An 18,610-nucleotide genomic window follows, 5' to 3' on the forward strand; every position below is an offset into this window, starting at 1 on the left:
TCCACAACTCAAGCATTTACCGACTGCACCACTGATCTTACCTTATTTTTAAAAAGATTGAGGCCATTTCTCATGCGTTTCAGCAGGTAACCACCCACACACAGCCTTGCACTGTAATTTAACCGTTTCGTGGGTGTCTTTCCCATGGCTCCAGTTAGATGACAGAATCCCAGGCTTACACATGTAAGGGTTAATACTCTGCTCCTTCTCCCTGTGTATGTCACAACTCAAGAAAAGTTTAATCCCACAGATGAATGACTGGCAAACCCACAGATGAAGGAAACATCCGAGGCTCGATATTCTCTCAAGACCCAAGAACAGAGGGAGAGTCAGCTAGCCTTTGGTAATCCCAGATTCAGATCATCTCTTCACAATTCCCTCCCACTGTCCTGAACCAACAGCCCTTTCAAAGGTGAGGTGAGCTGATAACAACAGGGTGACCTGGGGATGCACGTGGGGCCACCAGTGAGAACCCCCATCCCTCCCCCAAGACGCTCCCGTGCTCCAGTAATTTCCAAGCCCTGACTGCTTCCACCTCAGATCGAAAGGAAACCAGATTTCAGAGACTTATTATTCAGCCTTCTTCCTTCACAGTTTCACAAATAAGACCCACTTGCTGCTTGAAAATTGCTTGGCAGAAATACTGTCACTTGTGTGAATTTACATTCTTAAGCGGCAGGGGATTCGTAGCATAATGGTTAGAATTTAGTAAGTAAAATGTGTGTGGAGGTGGAGAGAGCCGCGCTGGCTGGATCTTATCCGGGTCTTTCCATTTAACCATCCTGTGGCTAAAACTTCGGGCCCCATCAGGCCAAAGGTCTCCCAGGCTGCCGAACCCGGACCCCAGCCGGCCCCCTCCTTGCCCCACCCCTGCTCTCGCTCTCACAATAAGACCATAATCGCTCCGCATGATTTAAAGGACCACGGGAAGACTGGGGAGTTAATGCTGGTGGCGTGCTAAGCACGAGCAGCTGAAGGATCATAATTCAGTGCTGACATCTAAGCTAATCCACTAGTTTGCAGAATCTCAAGACAAGCGGGCCTCTGAATTTCACTCAGTTAAATCATCTGTGCCCCACTTGTCTGCTAAGTGCTAGGAGCTTGAGGGAAGAAAGATGATATGTAAATTTAAGGAATTAGCAGTAGACATCAGTCAGAGGGACGCTGAGCCGCAAAACCTCCCTGCCTGTCACCGAGAGGGGCCTGATTAGAGGCAGGACGTCAGGGAGGAATGGCTCCGACCAGGCAGGTCCCAGGGAAGGGACGGGAAACGCGGGGGCAAGAGAACTGGTGTTGGCTGAGAGTCTCCTGTGGGCCAGTGTTGGCGCCAGAAGCGCCGCCTGCTTTCTCTTCCGTGATCGTCCCCGGGAAATCTAGGTTGGGGAAGCAAGCACCGCTTTCTCTGATTTTACCGGAGAGGAAACGGAGGTGGAGGTGCGGAGGGTTGAAGCCATGTGTCTGAGACGGCGGCTAGGGAGCGATGCGGCACCCAAGTGAGCAGGATCGCCAAGAGCGTGGCCGCTCATCTGGGCTGGACCCCTTGTCTGATGCTCACCCATCATTTAAAGCCTCAGTTTCCCTGTCTGTAAAATGGGTATAATAAGAACATTGCTGGAGAGGGCTGTGAGGAGAAGGAGATGGAACAGGCCATGCAAAATGCTTGGCACAGTAACTGGGACATAGTAAGTGCTCATTAAAACCTCTGGTCTTTATTACTACTACTACTATCCCTACGCACACTGACTCCTATGCTTGCCTTTTTTGTTTGTTTGTTTTGTTTTGTTTTTAAAGAAAAGAAAAAGGGTCAAAAAAGCACCAGTCACCTGGGAAGACAAGTCCTAGACTAACGAGGAAGTATGGTTTGGCTGGAGGTCAGTGAAGACGCTCCAACCCCTGCAACCAGCCAGCCCCCACTTGTGCATAATGTGCTGTTGACCACATGTATTTCTTGCCACTATATAGTAGATGAAATGAAATACAACATGATTTTGGAATGAGAGTGGAACCTCAAGAGACAGTTTAGATCAGGTCAGCCCGGCTGCCCAGAGGAACCACACTGAAAATGTCCCCAGAACAGCTGTCCACCCTCTGCTTTCAATCCTCCAGAGAAGAAGTTTCCATAGGTCACATCGGCAATGTGTTTTCTGGATCACAACCCTAACTGTCAGGAACTTCTTAAATTCAGTTTTAAGTTTTCCTGCTGTCATTGAGACTCACGTCATCCTTCTATCCCTGATGGAGCACAGCCAATTTCTGTCCTCTGACTTGGAAACATTTTTCACTAGTGAAGAATTCAGACCCTGGGTCTTCATTTTCTCAGGAAACTCAATGCTTGCCTCTTTAAATGCCCACACTGGGGGGGGCTTTAGTTATGGGGGTAGGTCTATACTAATGCTCCTCTAAGGTAAGTGCTTCCGTTCTTTCAAGTCATGGCACCCGTATATGTGCTGTGAGTTCCCGTAGAACATTCTAGTTTATGGCCTACCACTGCCGAACACAGAGGAAGTTGTAAGCACGCAATGGCTGCTGATTACTTGATCAACTAACGGGCTGGGATGGCACAGGTGGGTCCCCTTCAGCCATTGACTTGGACTTCAAGGAAAAGCCCTTTGGGTTGTTAAGAGATCCCCAGACATGACAATCGACCAGCTAAGAACAAGCTCGCCTGCTGGAGACAGTCTTGTACTCGTAGCTGATGGCAGTGATGCCGGCCATGGAGAGCTTCCAACAAAAAGACAATAGGAAGGAAATATGTTCAGTTGCTGAAAGAGAATGAAGAACTAATGTCCCAGAGATACAATCCCTCTCCTCCTGGACCTGACGTATTTGGGAGGCATTTTGCTAGGTTCTTGACTCAAAACATCTGTCGTTGCCCATGACACAGGAAAAATAATCATATGGGAACTAACAATAGGAGTTCAAAAGGGCATCGGGGACGTGCAGAGGACAGGGCCGTTTCGCCATTTTAACCTGCCGCTGTCTCTAGAAAGGATCTCCTGATGTCTTACCTGGCGATTTATGGCTGCATCTGGCTTCAGCTGCAGCAGCGCTGTGTGAGCACGTGACTGTTCGGCCCAACAGCATGGACTCGGTCGTGTCCACACCTTACCAAACCCTGAAGTAAATCACCAGCCCGATCGTCCTGGCTATCACAAAGCCAAATGCACCATCTGTCCGACACACACATCTCCTGGCTAGCATCTTGCCCTCCTACTAGAACAACCATCTGAGAGAATATTTAGTGCTGCAGGAGATGTAATCTCTTTGTATAGGTCATGCTTAAAACATGAGTCAGCCCCTCGGCTGGCCTCCCAAGGTCAGTCTATCTCTGCTAAGGTCCTCAAATTAACAACCTGTTAAGGGAAACATTGACTTTGGATGAACTCAGCAGGATGTTCTCAAGGTTTACAATTGACCGTTTTGTGGACGTTTGAGGTGTCAGGTCTGGGCTTTGCAGGAGTCTTCCCAGAGCTGGCTTTTTTTTTTTTAACTTATTTTTTATTTTTTTGTGTGTCCGCTTTCATGAAGGTTTTGCAATGGTGGCAGTCTTGTCATCATTCTGCCCTTTCGTTATCAATCTGCACACTGCTGGGGAACTCAGCCAATCAGGACTTTCAGAAAAAAAGGAAACAAAGCAGATGAACATAGAGGAAGGAAAAATAAAATAATAGGCAAATAGGGAGGGAGGCAAACTGTAAGAGACTCTGAACTACCGGGAACAAACTGATGGTTGCCGGAAGGGAGGTGGGGGGATGGGGCAGCTTGGTGACAGGCATTAAGGAGGGCACTCGAAATGGGGTGTCCCGTGCAACTGATGAATCACCTACTTCTACCTCAGAAACTAATAATACACTGTGTATTAATTAAATTGAATTTAAATTAAAAAAATTCAAAAAAGGAATAATAGCTTCTCTTCACTGCTGTCTTTCTATAAAGTCAGAGATATTTGCCTTCCTATTTTCCTTAAAAAAGGGCCTCTGTGCTTCTCTCTTCCAGCTGAAGGTGTTCTTTGAATGTCAGCTTTCCTGTAGCCAAGCTGTTCCTGGTCTTTAATTGTCTCCTACAGTCTGAGCCCCAGAAGGTCTCGTCTGTGTATGAGCAGTGGCTCTGCCCCTCCAAGCCACCTCATCCTCTTTCCAATGGCAACCCAAGCTAATGCCAACGCAGAGTCGGGATCCTTTGCTGCCTACGGGGGAGGTCTTTTGAGTTCGGAGAATTTGCTTTTTCATTCAGAGTCATAACTAGCTCCCTGCCAAATAACAAGCCTATCGTGAGCAAGTTCACTCCTCAGTTCTCTTCTGTCATTTCTCTGCAACCATCTTCCTCCCCTGACCCCCACCACACACACACACACACACACACACACACACACACACACACAGAGTTTCAGGCACCTGTGCCCCCGTGAATCACAGTTCTGGTCTTCTACTCCCATGGAGTTTATAAATGGCCCGATGTGCATCAAAACAGCCCCGCGATAACGTTAATAACTCTCCCACTGACATCTGGGGGAATAGCGACCCTTAGCAAAATTCCAGTATTTCGGAACATTGTATTCTTAGTCTGTCTTGAGCTTGTTTCTGAATCCAGAGTGAAGGTTTTGCTTTCTCAAGCCAATAAACACGGGAGTGCTGAGTTGCCGAAGCTCTGTTTTTTTGTAATGGTGGACTGTTCCAAACAGGCACTGCCCGCTTTATTTTTTAATTTTTATTATTTATTTATTTATTTAATTTTAAGGAGGTTCCAAGCCCAATGTGGGGCATGAACCCACAACTCTGAGACCAAGTGTTGCCTTATCTGTAGGCGGAGCCAGCCGGCACCCTGCCCGTTTCCTGTATTTCACGTCCACAATTTGGAGTGATTGAAGTGAAGGAATCCTGTCACCGTACTTCACGAGGTCAACACACGTGTAAGAGAGCACACACGTAGGGAGCCCACACACTGGAGCATTCTGAAGCGGACCTGCCATAGTGCGCTCTTTGTCTAGTCTTCTTGTCTCGATCCTGATAATAATGATAATAATAGTAACCGTAACTATTACTGTTACTACTACTACTATTATTACTATTATTGATATTACTTAGTCTTTACTTTCTTTTGGTCAGATGAAATAGCTCCTACCCCGTCTAACGCTATGCTACTTGCTTCCCTCACTATGGCGGCTCACTGAGGCTGAATGACCCGATGACAAAAGTAACTGGCACCGGACACTCCCACCAAGGGACCACAGAGAAGGTACACCCACCTAATCACTTGCTTCTTGGTTTACACTACCATCGGCCCCTCTGTGGGGAAGCAGCATCAGCGAGGACCCCAGAGATCACGCACACCTCAATGCTAAAAGACGTCTACGCAGTCTGACCAAGACAGTCCTGTGCTGATAGCCATGGTCTACAACGGTGCTGTCCGACACATCATGGCCACCAAGCCCCTGAAATGAGGAACTAAAATTATAGCTGTATTCGATTGTAATTAAGTAAAATTAAAAGAGCTAGTGGCTACCACATTAAACACGCTCTAGACACACAGACTCACCACGGCATCTCAGAGATTTTACCTTGTCCCTGAAATATGTGAATCTGATCATCCTCAAAACTGGGTTTACGACCATCGCACTTGAGACTGTCTCTGGAAAATACTACAGTTCCCACAAGGGAAGACATTTTCTGTGAGGCTGTAGCTGCACAGAAAAGGCACAGCGGCTTCTCAGAGGACATGGGGCTGGCTCTTCTGCAGTCACCAGGGGTTACTGAATTCGGGACAGGGTTCCCAGGGGCGGGTGTGAGCATAGTCCTGGCTTCTAAGCCACAAGCAAAGAGCTAAAAGAAGGGTTTCTGAGTGGCTTGAAAGACTATCTTGAAAAACAAAAACAGTGGCAAGAAACCAGTGGGTGTCCTGTCAGCCTTAAGCAACTCTTACCATTGGCCAAAAGAACAGAACTAACTGCTGACTTGAAAGGAAAAAAAAAAAAAAAGACAAAACAAAATATGAGAAAAGAACTAAATCAGAAAATATCTGAGGCATGTAAGTTGTTTCCACAGACACTTCTAAGCAAATAGGCTGTGTAGGATATTACAACATGGCTCTTCTGTCGTCCTTTTCTTCCCCCCTTGGCTCTCCTGATGCCCTCCACGCTCCATGGAGACACCGCCTTTCCTACAGGCAGTGACTTCTGCTTGGCTACCCCATAAGGGGGTGAAACATATGGCACACTTCTCTGAAAGAGTGTCTCCTCTTTGTGGAGTGTCGAAGTGTCGGGGACACGGGGCTTTTGGCTTTGCCTGGGAAGGTCCAGCATCTGTCTGCCCCTGATCAGGCACAGCTGTTTCCTCTCTCCTGACTGCTCCCCTCAGGCACCCCCCCCTTTCTTTTAAAGAAAGGACCACCCTGAACAGAAAGGGCTTTCTATCCTCCCCTGCTAAAAGCCCCATATTGAGCTTTGCAAGGAGAAGGAAAGCGGCAAATACAGCAAGTGACTTTTTAAAAGCATCCGAGGATAGAAGGAAGGGTTCCGAAACTAACAGTACAAATTGCGTTTTCTGGAAACAGGTGACAAGGGCCACTTTTTCAAATTTCAGGGATTCCTCTGGAAGAGGAAAATAATTATTTTCCTCCTCAGCATCTTCAGGGAGAAACAACATTAGATGGAGCAGTTCCTTATGGCCCTCATTTTCTTTCTGTCCCCATCCAGCCAGCCCACGGCTGGAATTCTGCCCGCTCTGCGAGCTTGCTCTGGAAAGCCCTCCCAAACCGCAGGGTGTAATGAATCAACTGGAATGAGGACAAGAGCTAGAATTTCCAGCCGGTAGCCCGGGCGGTGGAAGGGCCACTCAGGTGAGGGCGAGGCCTACGCCAGGTGGCGGAGGGGGCAAACGGGCAGTGGGGCTGAGGTGAAGGCCAGGCTCAGATGGGCAGTGATGGGAGCTCTCTGGGGAGTGTCAGCTGCTAACTGGTGGCCTTGTAGCCCGGACAGGGCTGGCCTCCGAGAGAAAATCTGCTCAGGAGAGTGTGAGGGAGAAGGCCAAATTTTTAGGGAGAACCTGAGTAAGAGCCAGTAAACCTCCCCATGCTGTCGTCTCGATCCCTTCATTCCAAGTATCTCCACCGAGCTGCCCCCTCAGACCCCCCTCACGCAGTGCGCAGGCGCGTGCATGACACTCCCGGTACACACCTCAGTCACACTCAACCACACACACACACACGCACACACACTCAGAGGTTCCCATGGAAAACATGTACACAAACACAAGCGCACACATATTCACTGATACATGTGCACACACACACACACACACAGAACCCACAAACACCTTGAGAAAGAAACACATAAGCTAATGTATACACACATACACCCGTAACCCCACACACTAGGCCTATACACGCGGATGCATACCCCGCACACCTTCTTTAGGTTCAGATACAAAGTGGAGGTTGGGAAAAACAACCAATTAATTGGGCCAGGTCTCAAAGGAGAGGAAATGAAATGAAAAATCCAGGCTGGGTTATAAAAATAAGTATTTTTTTTTTCCAACGTGCAGGAGGCTCATTATATTAATTAAACATTATTGCAGTGAACGAGAGGGGGGAGGGTGATTAAGGCTGGTATGAGGGTAAGTGTTCTCTCCTGTTGCCCGAGGCCACGGTGATCTTCAGATATTAATCTCTCTGAGCACTCAAATGCTGAAGAGATAAACACTTGAAATATGAAAATGTTTTTCTCCAGAGCAGACGCTGTGACCCTCCAGGAAAGCAAGTGCAGGCTGTGTCAGGAGGCCGGCCCGCAAAGCTCTCTTGGCATCTGTCCCACTGCCGTCCCCTGGGGGCAGGGGACACCCCCAGTCCCTGGGGTTGAGGGGCAGCAGAGCAGCTCTGGGGAACCCTGCAGAAGGGGGGGCTCATCCCCCTTTTATTCTCTAGTGAGGCAACATCTGATCGACTAATTCCCAGAATGGACCCCTTTCCTCTCCAATGCTTATAGGGTTCTGAGGTCCAGGCCAGGAGTGTAGAAAAACGAAAACCTAATGCACGGTGCTAGAGCCAATGTGCGCTGGCTTGCGAGAGCCGGCTGCTAAATTTTCTGGAATTTTGTGAGGCAGTTGTGAAGCACAGTCATTATTGAACATTAAATGACACAAAGTTACCATTAAATAAGTTACATTAAAAACAAAAGTTCATAAATCCTCAAAACTCAGCACTTGCTCAGGATTTGGATCCATCTTGCCAGTCTCTACGCTCCTGAGGTCACTCCCAGCTCTCGGAGCTGTCTGACGGCCGAAAACCATCAAATGGTCTTCATACACCCACCTCCGCCTCTGCTCATGTCCTGGCGGTAGCTTAATCACAGGGGATGGTGATGCCCCTGAAAGTGGCAGACAGGACAGGCTGGGTTTCTCTTTCTCTCCCATCCCCGGAGAGCTGGGGGTTCGGCGAGGACCAGAACCTGCTATAAACACACGCTGCGGTGGAGAGAGGACTGGCCTCTTGCTTCCGCAGGCTGAGGAGGGCTCGAGGCAAGCCCCTCTCCATCAGCAGGGTCCGCAGAGGCTGCCCAGACCTGGCCCTCAGAAAGGGCAGCTGAGCAATACGTCAAGGGCTGTCTTCTAGCAACACTCTTCCAGAAGCTGCGTGCCAGGTGGCCCTGCTAGACCCCACGGGTGCAACAGCATTTTGGACCCTCAGCTTGGTTCGCTACCGACGGGATGACCCTCTCCGAGAAGTACCCGTCGGGCTGCAGGCCAGCGGTCTCCTAAGGAGGCATTTTAGGAAGAGCGGCCAGCCTGGAGTCCACGACAGGCTCTGTGGCTCGGCCAGGAGTGCTTAGCTCTGGTGACAAGGGGACCCTGACTCATCCCGTCTCCTGAAGCCTCCCAACTGCTTCCTTTCTGCCTTTCCTTTCTTTCCTCTTGGCCTCTACTGCTCCCTCCCGGCTTCCGGGCTGCACCGTTAATCCCAAGCCAGGGCTAGGAACCATGACCGTGCTGTTTTATAGGGTGACGCTGTGAGCAATGACTGGTGTTTTGTGGGCGCAGAGCAGAGGACTGCCCTGTGGTGAGAAGTTACGATGCTTGTCAGGGAACCTGGGGCCGGGAGCCCTGCAGCGGGCTGGCCTTAACCCTTTCCTCTCTGGACCTGCCGCGGGCTTACCTGGAAACGTCCGGTCGGTTGGGCTGGAGCTGCCGGGCCAGGTGCTTCTGAGCCACTTGGCATGGTCGTACATCCAACCACAGGGCTCCTCGGGGAAATCAAAGTTGCAGTTGAATCCCGAAGGGAGCTGCAGATCTTTGTCTGAAAGGGGGGGAAAATAACCCAAAGAAGGCAAATGAAATGGGTTCGGACGACAGCCACAGTGGTGCTATTGAAAACGCTGGCAAGGCCTAAGCGAAGTGGCTCCCTTTGCTTATTCATTTAACTCATCTTGGCGATCATTGGCTTTCGGGTCAGCCTTTGGTCTCATCCTTCCCAGGCACGAAAGCCAAGTCTGCCAGTGGTTCCCATAGTAAGCAATTATAAATGAGGCCACCAAATGGCTTCAGGCTCTCTCCAGGCTCTTCTGTCCACCTCAGAGAGCAGACACATGGGAAAATGGCTGTTCCCTAAGTGCCAGAGAAGAATGTCTCCCCAGTGCCTCAGTGGAAGGCCAGCTCCTGCCAACCGGACTCTCACAAGGGATGGGGAGGCCCATTAGCATCCAGAGAGGCTGATGTGCCGGGCAGGTGCTGGGCCAGGGAGGAGAGAGTGAGCTCCGAAACAAGGAAGGCTTGTTTGTCCCCCTTCACCTCCTAGGATAGGTCTTTTGTTCTGCGACACGAGGTCAGCTTGGCATCCCTGTGGGACAGCACTGCCAGGTGGGTGATTTGGCACGGCAGGGCAACGCGAGGGGCCAGAGCAGCCGGCCGCCGGGCTCAGCACCGACCAGGAGAAAAGAACAATTGTGCACGGCACCGAGTGCCCGCGGGCCAAGATCCCGGGGGCAGCAGGGAATGCCTTCCTGGTGGAAATGTCAGAAGGGCCCGCAAAGTGGCTCGTGCCTTCCGCTTGGTTTTTTACCTGTCTAAGCTGGAGGACTGGACCAGAGACTTTCTTCGGAGGCTCCACTGAGCTCTAAAAACCCAGTAGGAGCTGGTGCCAAAGATGTGATGAAGTGCGGGCGGGTGTGGAGGTGGGGGAAAGAGGAAACGGGAATCCAAATTTGGAAGCCTGCCGGCAGCGGCCTCAGAGACAGCGGAAAAGTGCTGGCCAGTGCTAGTAGCGGGGAGGAAGTGGGGTCTTTGGCCTTCTCACTTCCCTTCTCAGGGTTCCCAGAGAGGAATTTCCGTGGGGCAGGTCTAGAATGCAGGTTAGGAAATCTAAAGGGAACAACAGACTGGTGGAAACAAATGGCTCACACCATGGGGGCGAGGGGAAGGGCAGTGCGGGCCGTGGAGGCAGACTGCCACCAAGCCCTGGCTGTGTCTCCCCTTCCCAAGAGAGAGCCCGCCCTTGGCCAATGTCAGCTCAAGTCCAGAAGAAACACATGGAATCGATTACAGAAGCATCAACCTGTGGCTTGGAAAAGTCGGCCCTTAGCCCTCACCCCCCTTCTCCCGCCAATTTCTGAATTTCTATTTTTCCGTTAAAAAATATGGAGTAATTCAATATACCATAATTCCTCTCTCATGTTTACACTCAGACTCTATCTCAGAAACCAAATTCCACAAAGAAACCTTTTGAAAAAAAAAAAAAAATTGGGAGGAACCACCCAAGAAACCTCAAATGAAACAAACCACTATAAGTGGGAAAATTACATTAAACTTCTGAAAGCTTACAGCAGAACTCTTTAAATTTTCCTCTGGAGGGGCGCCTGGGTGGCTCAGTGGATTAAGCCGCTGCCTTTGGCTCAGGTCATGATCTCAGGGTTCTGGGATCGAGCCCCGCATCAGGCTCTCTGCTCAGCAGGGAACCTGCTTCCCCCTAACTCTCTGCCTACTTGTGATCTCGCTCTCTCTCTGTCAAATAAATAAATAAAATCTTTAAAAAAAAAAAATTTTCCTCTGGATTGCCATTTAGATAGAACCCCCTCCTCCTGCCCACCACCGGGCTAACTCTGCTAATCCCATACCATATTAACTCTGTGTGCACTCTACCGTGAGCTCGCGAACTATCTTAAACACGTCTTGGAAGATTCTCCAAGTCTCCTTCTCCTCTTCATAAAACAAAACCAAGTTCATGAAAATGTCAGAATCCTGTATTCAACTAACCCTGACCAATGGTGTCCCCCTCACCCACACATTATACAAAAGAACATTCCTAAAAGCATATGCATTAAATTATCATTTTTCAGTCACATGACTTTAGCGTTTATTTTTGGCTTCCCTCCCATTCTCCTCTGTCGCCATTTTCTGGAGCTGGCCACTCCGCCAGCGGAGTGGCTGGTGTCCGTGAGCTGCAGGTTCTCACAAGACTGTGCCATCTACCCACTGAGTCGACGCTAAGCTGCGTCTCCTCCAAGTCTCTCCAAGTCTCCCCAAGTCTCTCCACCAATCTTCCCTCGTTTTGTCTAATGAACGTTTAATAAGGATCAGTAATTTACTGTAAGTGGAGGCTGTCAAGCCTTAAATTCTAGCCAAAAATGCCAGGTGTTCCAAAATCTGCGGTTTGCTAGGAATGTCCTCATACTTGGTGAGGTGACGTACTTTCGGGCTCTGTCGATTGTTTTAATCTTACTCGGATGCGTTCAGAAGATGAAAGGAAGGTAACACAGAGCTCCCCTGTGAAGAGGCTGATTCAGAATGAGGGGACCCAGAGATCTCAAAGAAGGGTTGAGGTGCCTTTGCACCTCCCTGCCTTTGTCACTGACCTGTGCTCACCTCCCAGGAAGGAGGGGATGGGCCATTTTCTGAAGCCATGACTGTGACTTATTCTCAACCAGCAGTGGGCACAGACCCTGAGAAACGTGGTCACAGAATGGTTACCTGCTGAGTTAACCTGGATTGCCTCCATGGGCCTAGTCATCCCGATGACTGCCAGACCTTCACCGGACTGTACAGTGGAGACACAGCTCAACCCAAAAAAGCTGAGGATTTTAATGATTCAAAGTGAAGGCTGGAAAGGAGACTTCTCAAACGAGGGGTCCTCTCCGGATGGGCACTCATCTCGGCTGGTGACCAGCAGGTTCAAGCCTGTAGGCCGTCCTGGTTGGTTATGAATGCTTGTAGATCGGTTGTAAACAGCCACTGCCTCAAGCCCCTGACTACCCGCACCTCCCTGACCTCTGATCAGGGGACATCCAGGTCCCTGCCCCAGCCAAAGGCCAGCCTCCTCTGATGGTCAGCACTGCACTATCCCGGACGGACGGTGACTCACCATCCTCAAAGCTGCAGTTCTCCCCACACTCTGTGGCCTCCTCCTCGATGGGATATGGGGTCGTGGTCTCCTCGCTCTTCACAGTGGGTCCCAGGGTCTCTACTGTGGGCTTCGAGTCTGCGGAAAGGCGAAGAAAGGGGAAGTGAGTGCTGCACGCGGCAGCCTGCACTGAAACCCAGCAGAAGGAAGATGCCCCAAATGCAGTTTCCTTTCTAAGTGTAGGCTTTTAAAGGAGGAAGATGGACACGCACAGACCCTCACATGCGCGCGCACACACGCACACACACACACTCACACACATCCCTGGAGTCACCTCTGTGTGCTGTCAGTGAAGTCAAAAGCATTGCCTGAGTTGAAGGAAAATAGTCCCAAGCTACAGAACAGCCTCCACAGAGGCAGGGACACAAACCCATGTCCCTGCAGCAAACTCCACAGCAAAGGCCCTGGGGCCAGCACAAAAGCCCAGGTGGGACCGCGATGGATGCCGGGGAAGCTGACCCCAAGGCAGGCTAACCCGTGCTCTGGGTGTTCTGTTTAAGACGGAAGCGTGTGTGATGCACATGTGCGTACACCACACACCCCCCTCCGCTCCACCCCTCTCCCCCACACACAGTGAGTGGTGACCCTCCAACACAGTGAAAAACTCCCACTGCTTAATGAACTGAGCTTCCCGTGCACTGCCCCTGGGGGGGCTGCTGACGTGCCTTGCCGGCCCGTTTACCCTGCTCTTACGTGGAAGAGACGTTCTCTTTTCAGCCTTCTCTGACTCAGAGAGCACTTTTTTGAACCAAAGCTAACTGACCTAGGGGGCCCACCTCTAACGAGATTGTCAGAAGCGCAGCAGCCAAAGCCATGAGCGAAGCAGCCCCAGCTGGGGAGGTGTGACCCCAGCCATTGTGGTTCGTGTTTGCACAAAACTGCACAGAAAGGAATATGAACTCAAAGGGACTCAGACTCCAGTTGGTGGAAGTAATTGCGGCTATGCCTTTAGGTCAGGGTGTGGCAAATTCAAATGCTTTCCGCATGCAAGCAGCTACTGTAAGCCAGCAGCTGCCCAGGCTGGGGAGAGTTTAGGGAGGGACTGAAGGTGGCAGAGGGCAGCTTGCACGCCCTGATTCAAGGGAGGCCACCAAGACTGGCCCCAGCACACTAAAGGCCTGAGGGGAGGGGGCCCAAGGTGGCCGGCTCTTGAAAAAAAAAAAAAAAAAATTTTTTTTTTCCCCAACACGAAGCCAATTCCATTCCCATGGAAGAGCTCTAGACTCGCCCATATTGGCAGCTTATTCAGAGTACTGTCACCAGGAGCTCGCCACAGAACGTGGCCGGGCCACACGTGGCTGCAGGCAGGCAGTTCTGACCTGGTCTCAGGTGATGCCCTCGCCCGTCCATTCATTTGTCGACTTGCTCCTGCCAGTCATTCATCCTCCAACTATTAATGAAATGAATGAAACAGTGGGGCCTCGCCCCTAGGTGGGGCGAGGAGGGGTTCTAGTACCTGGCGGTCAAGTCCGCCGCCTGGGGGTGGGGTCTTCATCCCAGGGCTGCCCTCCAACGGGAGACTCCCCGGATAAGCTCGTGCATTGTTCCGCCCATTCCTATACACGTTCCTTTGCACTATTGCGCGTGGAGAGGCGCCTTTGTCAGGCACACTTTGGGATGCCGTTTAATAAAGCCAGGAGCTGAAGGAAATGGCTAAATACATTGAAAAGCTTTTTCACGGTCGACTTCCCATCTTTCTGCTATTAAATATGACGCACATAACCTTTCATACTTCCCTTCGCCGTGTCTGCCTCTTGCGCACGGTAAATAGCAAATAACCTCGAAGCGTCCTAATTTGTAAGTTCAAATTTGTCACTGTGTCATAGAATCTCAAACTCAATTGTAAAGCAAACTGTGGGCAGCAAAGCAAGAAGTAATCATTTGGAACACAAACAAACCAACAGGGGAAGCAGCCCTTTCGGATTATTTAGTGCAGTGACTCAGGCCAGCCCCATTACTTTTCCTGCTCTCCTCTTGGGGTAGGAACAAAGTGAAGGTTGGGGCAGGGGTGGGGGGAATGCGTCGCAGAGAGGATGGGAATTTTAAAAGCAAAAAAGCCATGTGGCCTGTGGAAGCAGTTTCTGGGGCGGGGGGTCAGGTAGCAGGTTGGTAAAGATCACGTTAAATCCAGGGGCTCAGGGGGCTGACGAGGCAAGGAGGCGTATGAAGGATAGTGAGAAGGCAGGCCGTGTCTGCTGCGCTTTACTGGGAGCTCAGGGGTAACTGCCCGTCAAACTACAACGCTCCCCTCGCAATTGAAACCAGATGTCAGCGACTTCAAAGGGAAGGAGACTGGGTGGAGGCTAAGAAGCCCCAACTCTGATCTTCCAAGGAATGGCCAGGCAGGAATTTGAAATGAGAAACCTGTTGCTGACCATCGCCAGGGTAATTTGGGCCAGCTTGGGAAGCGGGAGCAGTAAGAGGGAAAGGACATTAACAACTGTCCAGCCGGTCGTAAAGCAGGGCCAGGCTGGGAGAGGCATGGCACAGAAGGGCACACCTCTGACAAGTAGCTTCCTCTCTCTGGGACTCAGTTTCCCCATCTGTGATAGAGATGTTGGCCTAGATCTGTGATTTTTTTTTTTTTTTCCCCAAAGTGTATGCCACACTGGTTAGTAGGATGTGGGATCATTGTGATGGGTCATGACCAGAATTTTTGACATGTCAGAGTGTGCTCACGTGGGGAAAATGAACGCTGATCTGGAGACCTTTTGTTCCGGCTGCGTTTACTTATTATCACAGGTTTATTAGATGCCAAGCTGCAGTCTAAGTACTTTATATCCATTATTTCACTGAAACCTAACAATCCTAGGGGGTGCAGATACACTATTATCGTCCCGATTTTGCAGCTGAGATAACCAAGATGCTGAGAGGCTAAGGAACTTGTCTGAGGCCATGTGGCCAGAGAGCAGCAGAGGAAGGTCTCATACTTGGCAATCTGTCCCCAGGGTCCAGCACTTAACAAGACGGCCTAACTTGTATGCATGCATCACGTGCTTGCAAGCCAAGTGGATTGCAATAAAAATTTCTTTTAAATTGTGGATTATGGTCAAAAATGTTTGAAAGCCCCCGGCCTAGAAGCTCCTGGGTCCCCTGCGGCTCCAACCCTTTCATTTCAGAGAGGCCACAAACGGAGCCAGCTTGTATCACTGCTGGAGGGACAGTTTTCGGCACCTGCAAGCAAACAGGTGACTCACATTCAGCAGGCTGCAGGGAAACTTGGCCTTTCCCCCACGTGATGGTGAGTAAAGAATCTTCCTACTAAAATATGTCTGCTGGGCCTGCCTTCAATCCAAAGGTGAGAGAGGCTAATTTGGGCCCGATTTCCAGCCCGTGTGCCTCAACGGGGCTCCTCCTCTGAGCCATCGGAGACCTCACACAGGCAGCAGGCTCCTCCCCGGGCGCCAAGGGTTGCTTCTCCGACGTGCCCTTATTTCCTGCCGGATACCCTGTCAGGGGAGCCGGAGATGGGTGCGGCACAGATGGGAAAATGGAGCTACCTGGTGGACTGAGAGGCAGGGCAGCTCGGCTTGTCCGCTGCTCCTGCTGGCCCTGGGTTCAGGGGGCTCCTCTGAGCTCCTTCTGGAGAGCAGGGAGCCAGCACCAGGTGACATCTCGTAGCAGCTCTGCCCAAGGAGATGTCAGGAGGAAGGGTGGGGTCCGACTGCAAAGCAAAGGGAGCTTCCCGGACACGGGGAGGGTGGGCTTGCGCAGGGGACCTGAGCTGCCTTAAGGGGAGAGTTAGAGGTCTTCCCGGGCCTGGGCCACCGAGGGTGGCAGGGGTGAGGCTGGTGGGGAGGGGGCGGGAAGGAATGAGCAAGACTCCCGCTGCGCAGGGGGAAGAAGTCCTACTCCCGTCAGCTTCCCTACAACAGGGTCCCTCCTGAGAAAATAAATGCCTTTTACAGATGTGGCTTCGAAATGAAAATGAAGTCTCTTAGCCACTGACATCTGGAGGCCAGATTCAGACATAAACCGATTACTTTATTATCATGAGGGGTTTTTTTTTTTCTTCCCTAAATCAACAGCCACAGCCTCCTGGCCTGAAGAGTCAGGGTCTAATTGAATTTGGGTGGGTGGTGTGCGGTTATGATTTGTTTTTGAGAGACTGGGGTTGGGCAACTGAAATGATCCTTTAAAAAAGACAAAGCACATCCCTTTGAGAAACTGTCCCCCCTTCAGAGGCTGTAGTGCCCATGGTGGGAGGCAGAAGAACATGGCAGGGCCTGGGCTGGGTGGGGTTTTGAGCTGACAGAGCCTCACCAGGGAGGGCTGTCCCCTCTGCCCATCCACAACCTCATGGTCTGACCTCCTCCCAGGGCATCCCGGGAAGCCAGGGTCACACGACCATGTGAGCAGGACCCGGAGTGGGAAAGCAGGCCTTACCTGTCCAGTCACAGCCCAGCACCTCCAGCCGCATTCCAATCCCTGCCGGAGACCACCTCTCGGGGTACACCCGCACGTACTGTGCAGGAACAGGGTCAAATCTTCGGATGTCAGGGGTGTCATAGTGCATGTTGCCTTCAAACAGCTGCAAGGGAGATGGGCCACTCAGCAACCTCTCCTGTGGGACCCCTCCCCCTCCTCCCCTTCTTCCCGTTCCTTCACCGTCTCCTCCCTGCCCCTCACACCCATCCAGAAGGCAGCCTCATAGTTGACTCACTGGACATTACAACCCATAGGAGCCCCATCCCCAGACCAAAGTTTTGATTCATTTGGAAGATAGTTAGGGTCCCAGGAACACAGAGAAGAGGGAGCAGATAAAAGGGGCAATTGCTACGTTCTGTCTTCTACCCTGGGACTGGAGATTGTGGACTTGGGGGAAAGACTTCGTCTCTGAATGGACTTGGCTGGAAAGAAGAGAAGTGAATTTCAGGCTGCTTTGCCTATTGTCTTAGAAGTTCTTGCTGTAGGTGTGCCTGGGTGGCTCAGGTGCTTAAGGGTCTGTCTTCAGCTCAGGTCATGATCCCAGGGTCATGAGACGGAGCTCCACGTCAGGCTCTTTGCTCGGCGGGGAGTCTGCTCGTCCCTTTCCCTCTGCCCCTCACCCCGCTCATGCTCTCTCTCTCAAATAAATAAAATCTTAAAAGAAAAAAAAAATTCTTATAATGACTGAAAGTCTAGAAGTAGAAAGTCCCAGCTGACTGACAGCTCCCAGGTCAAAACAAAGCTCACATCGAGCCCCAGGACATGAACTGAGGACAGTGCGGCTGTCCTGGTCCAAGCCAGGTGGGGGACCCAACCCAGAGCACATGTGGGAGCCACTGACTTAGGGCGATGTTGGTGTGGAGACATGCCAGGGATTGGCTGGGCGGCACCTAGGGATGCTACCTACTTTGCAGGATCCCCACAATTCCAAAAGGGGGCACTATTATGGGGAGGGAAGGCCCAGATACTGGCTAAGATCATCTCCTTTCCCAGGCTCCCAGAATGATCGAGAAGAGCCAGGGTCTGTTCTTGCCAGGAAAACCCATGGTCCCGTTTGTGCTCTGTCCCCTGTGGTTTCCAGTTACCAAGTCCTGAGCCTTTCCAGGCCCCTAAAGTGCGAGCTGGGTGTTTACATCAGCACTGCAAAGCCTCCAACCCTGCCCGTGCCTCTGCATTAAGAACGGAAACATTTGCTGAGCAAAGGGGACCAAACAGAGACATGAAATTCCCCCTTCCTCGGTAAAAGAGGCCTGCTCTTCTGAGGAAAATGAGGGTAACTCAGCAGTCAGGATCAGAATGCCTGGCTCCCCCGCCGAGATTGACCTGGAGAGGCATGATATCTTTTCCCCTTGCGGGGGGCTCCTCCATACCCAGGGTCGAGGGCTGCCCCGTACTCCCTGATGGTGGGAGGAGTAGGCTCTGCTGATGTGGAAAGTTTCTCCTGCCTCTCCCAGCCTCCGTATGAGAGGTGGGGAAGGTCTAAGCAGAGACCAGACTAGGAAAATACAAAGGAGCACCGTGACGTTCAAAAAAATAGTCGTTTTTGGAAATAATCCCCTAGGTTCTATACTGAAGCCTCCAAAAACGACATCCCCTTGTGGACGTCTGGCCAATTCCAAGGAAACGTCATCTGAAAGAGCGTGCAAAGGGTGTCAAACCTGACAGAAAGGCAGTGCAGGGTGGTGGGTGGGTATCTGGGCTCTGGAGTCAGACTGAATCGTGGCTCTCCACAGTCACACACTGTGACCCCGGGGGTGACACCGAGCCTCAGTTTTGTCATCTCTAACATGAGAGCGACAGA

General features: G+C 51.1%; 1 protein-coding gene across 4 annotated transcripts in view; it reads right to left on the bottom strand.

Annotated features, from left to right (window-relative positions):
* NRP2 (neuropilin 2) overlaps positions 1–18,610 on the bottom strand; it is a 111,371-nt gene that overhangs the window by 32,792 nt on the left and 59,969 nt on the right. For all 4 annotated transcript variants that reach the window (XM_032859989.1, XM_032859988.1, XM_032859991.1 and 1 more), the window contains exons 10-12: positions 16,768–16,912; positions 12,343–12,459; positions 9,145–9,285 (exon numbers count right to left, since the gene is read on the bottom strand). In XM_032859989.1, the coding sequence (XP_032715880.1) occupies positions 9,145–9,285; positions 12,343–12,459; positions 16,768–16,912 (403 nt within the window). The remainder of the gene's footprint in view (positions 1–9,144; positions 9,286–12,342; positions 12,460–16,767; positions 16,913–18,610) is intronic.

Source organism: Lontra canadensis, unplaced genomic scaffold (assembly GCF_010015895.1).
Source record: "Lontra canadensis isolate GAN:19392208 unplaced genomic scaffold, GSC_riverotter_1.0 scaffold18, whole genome shotgun sequence".
Taxonomy (NCBI): domain Eukaryota; kingdom Metazoa; phylum Chordata; class Mammalia; order Carnivora; family Mustelidae; genus Lontra; species Lontra canadensis.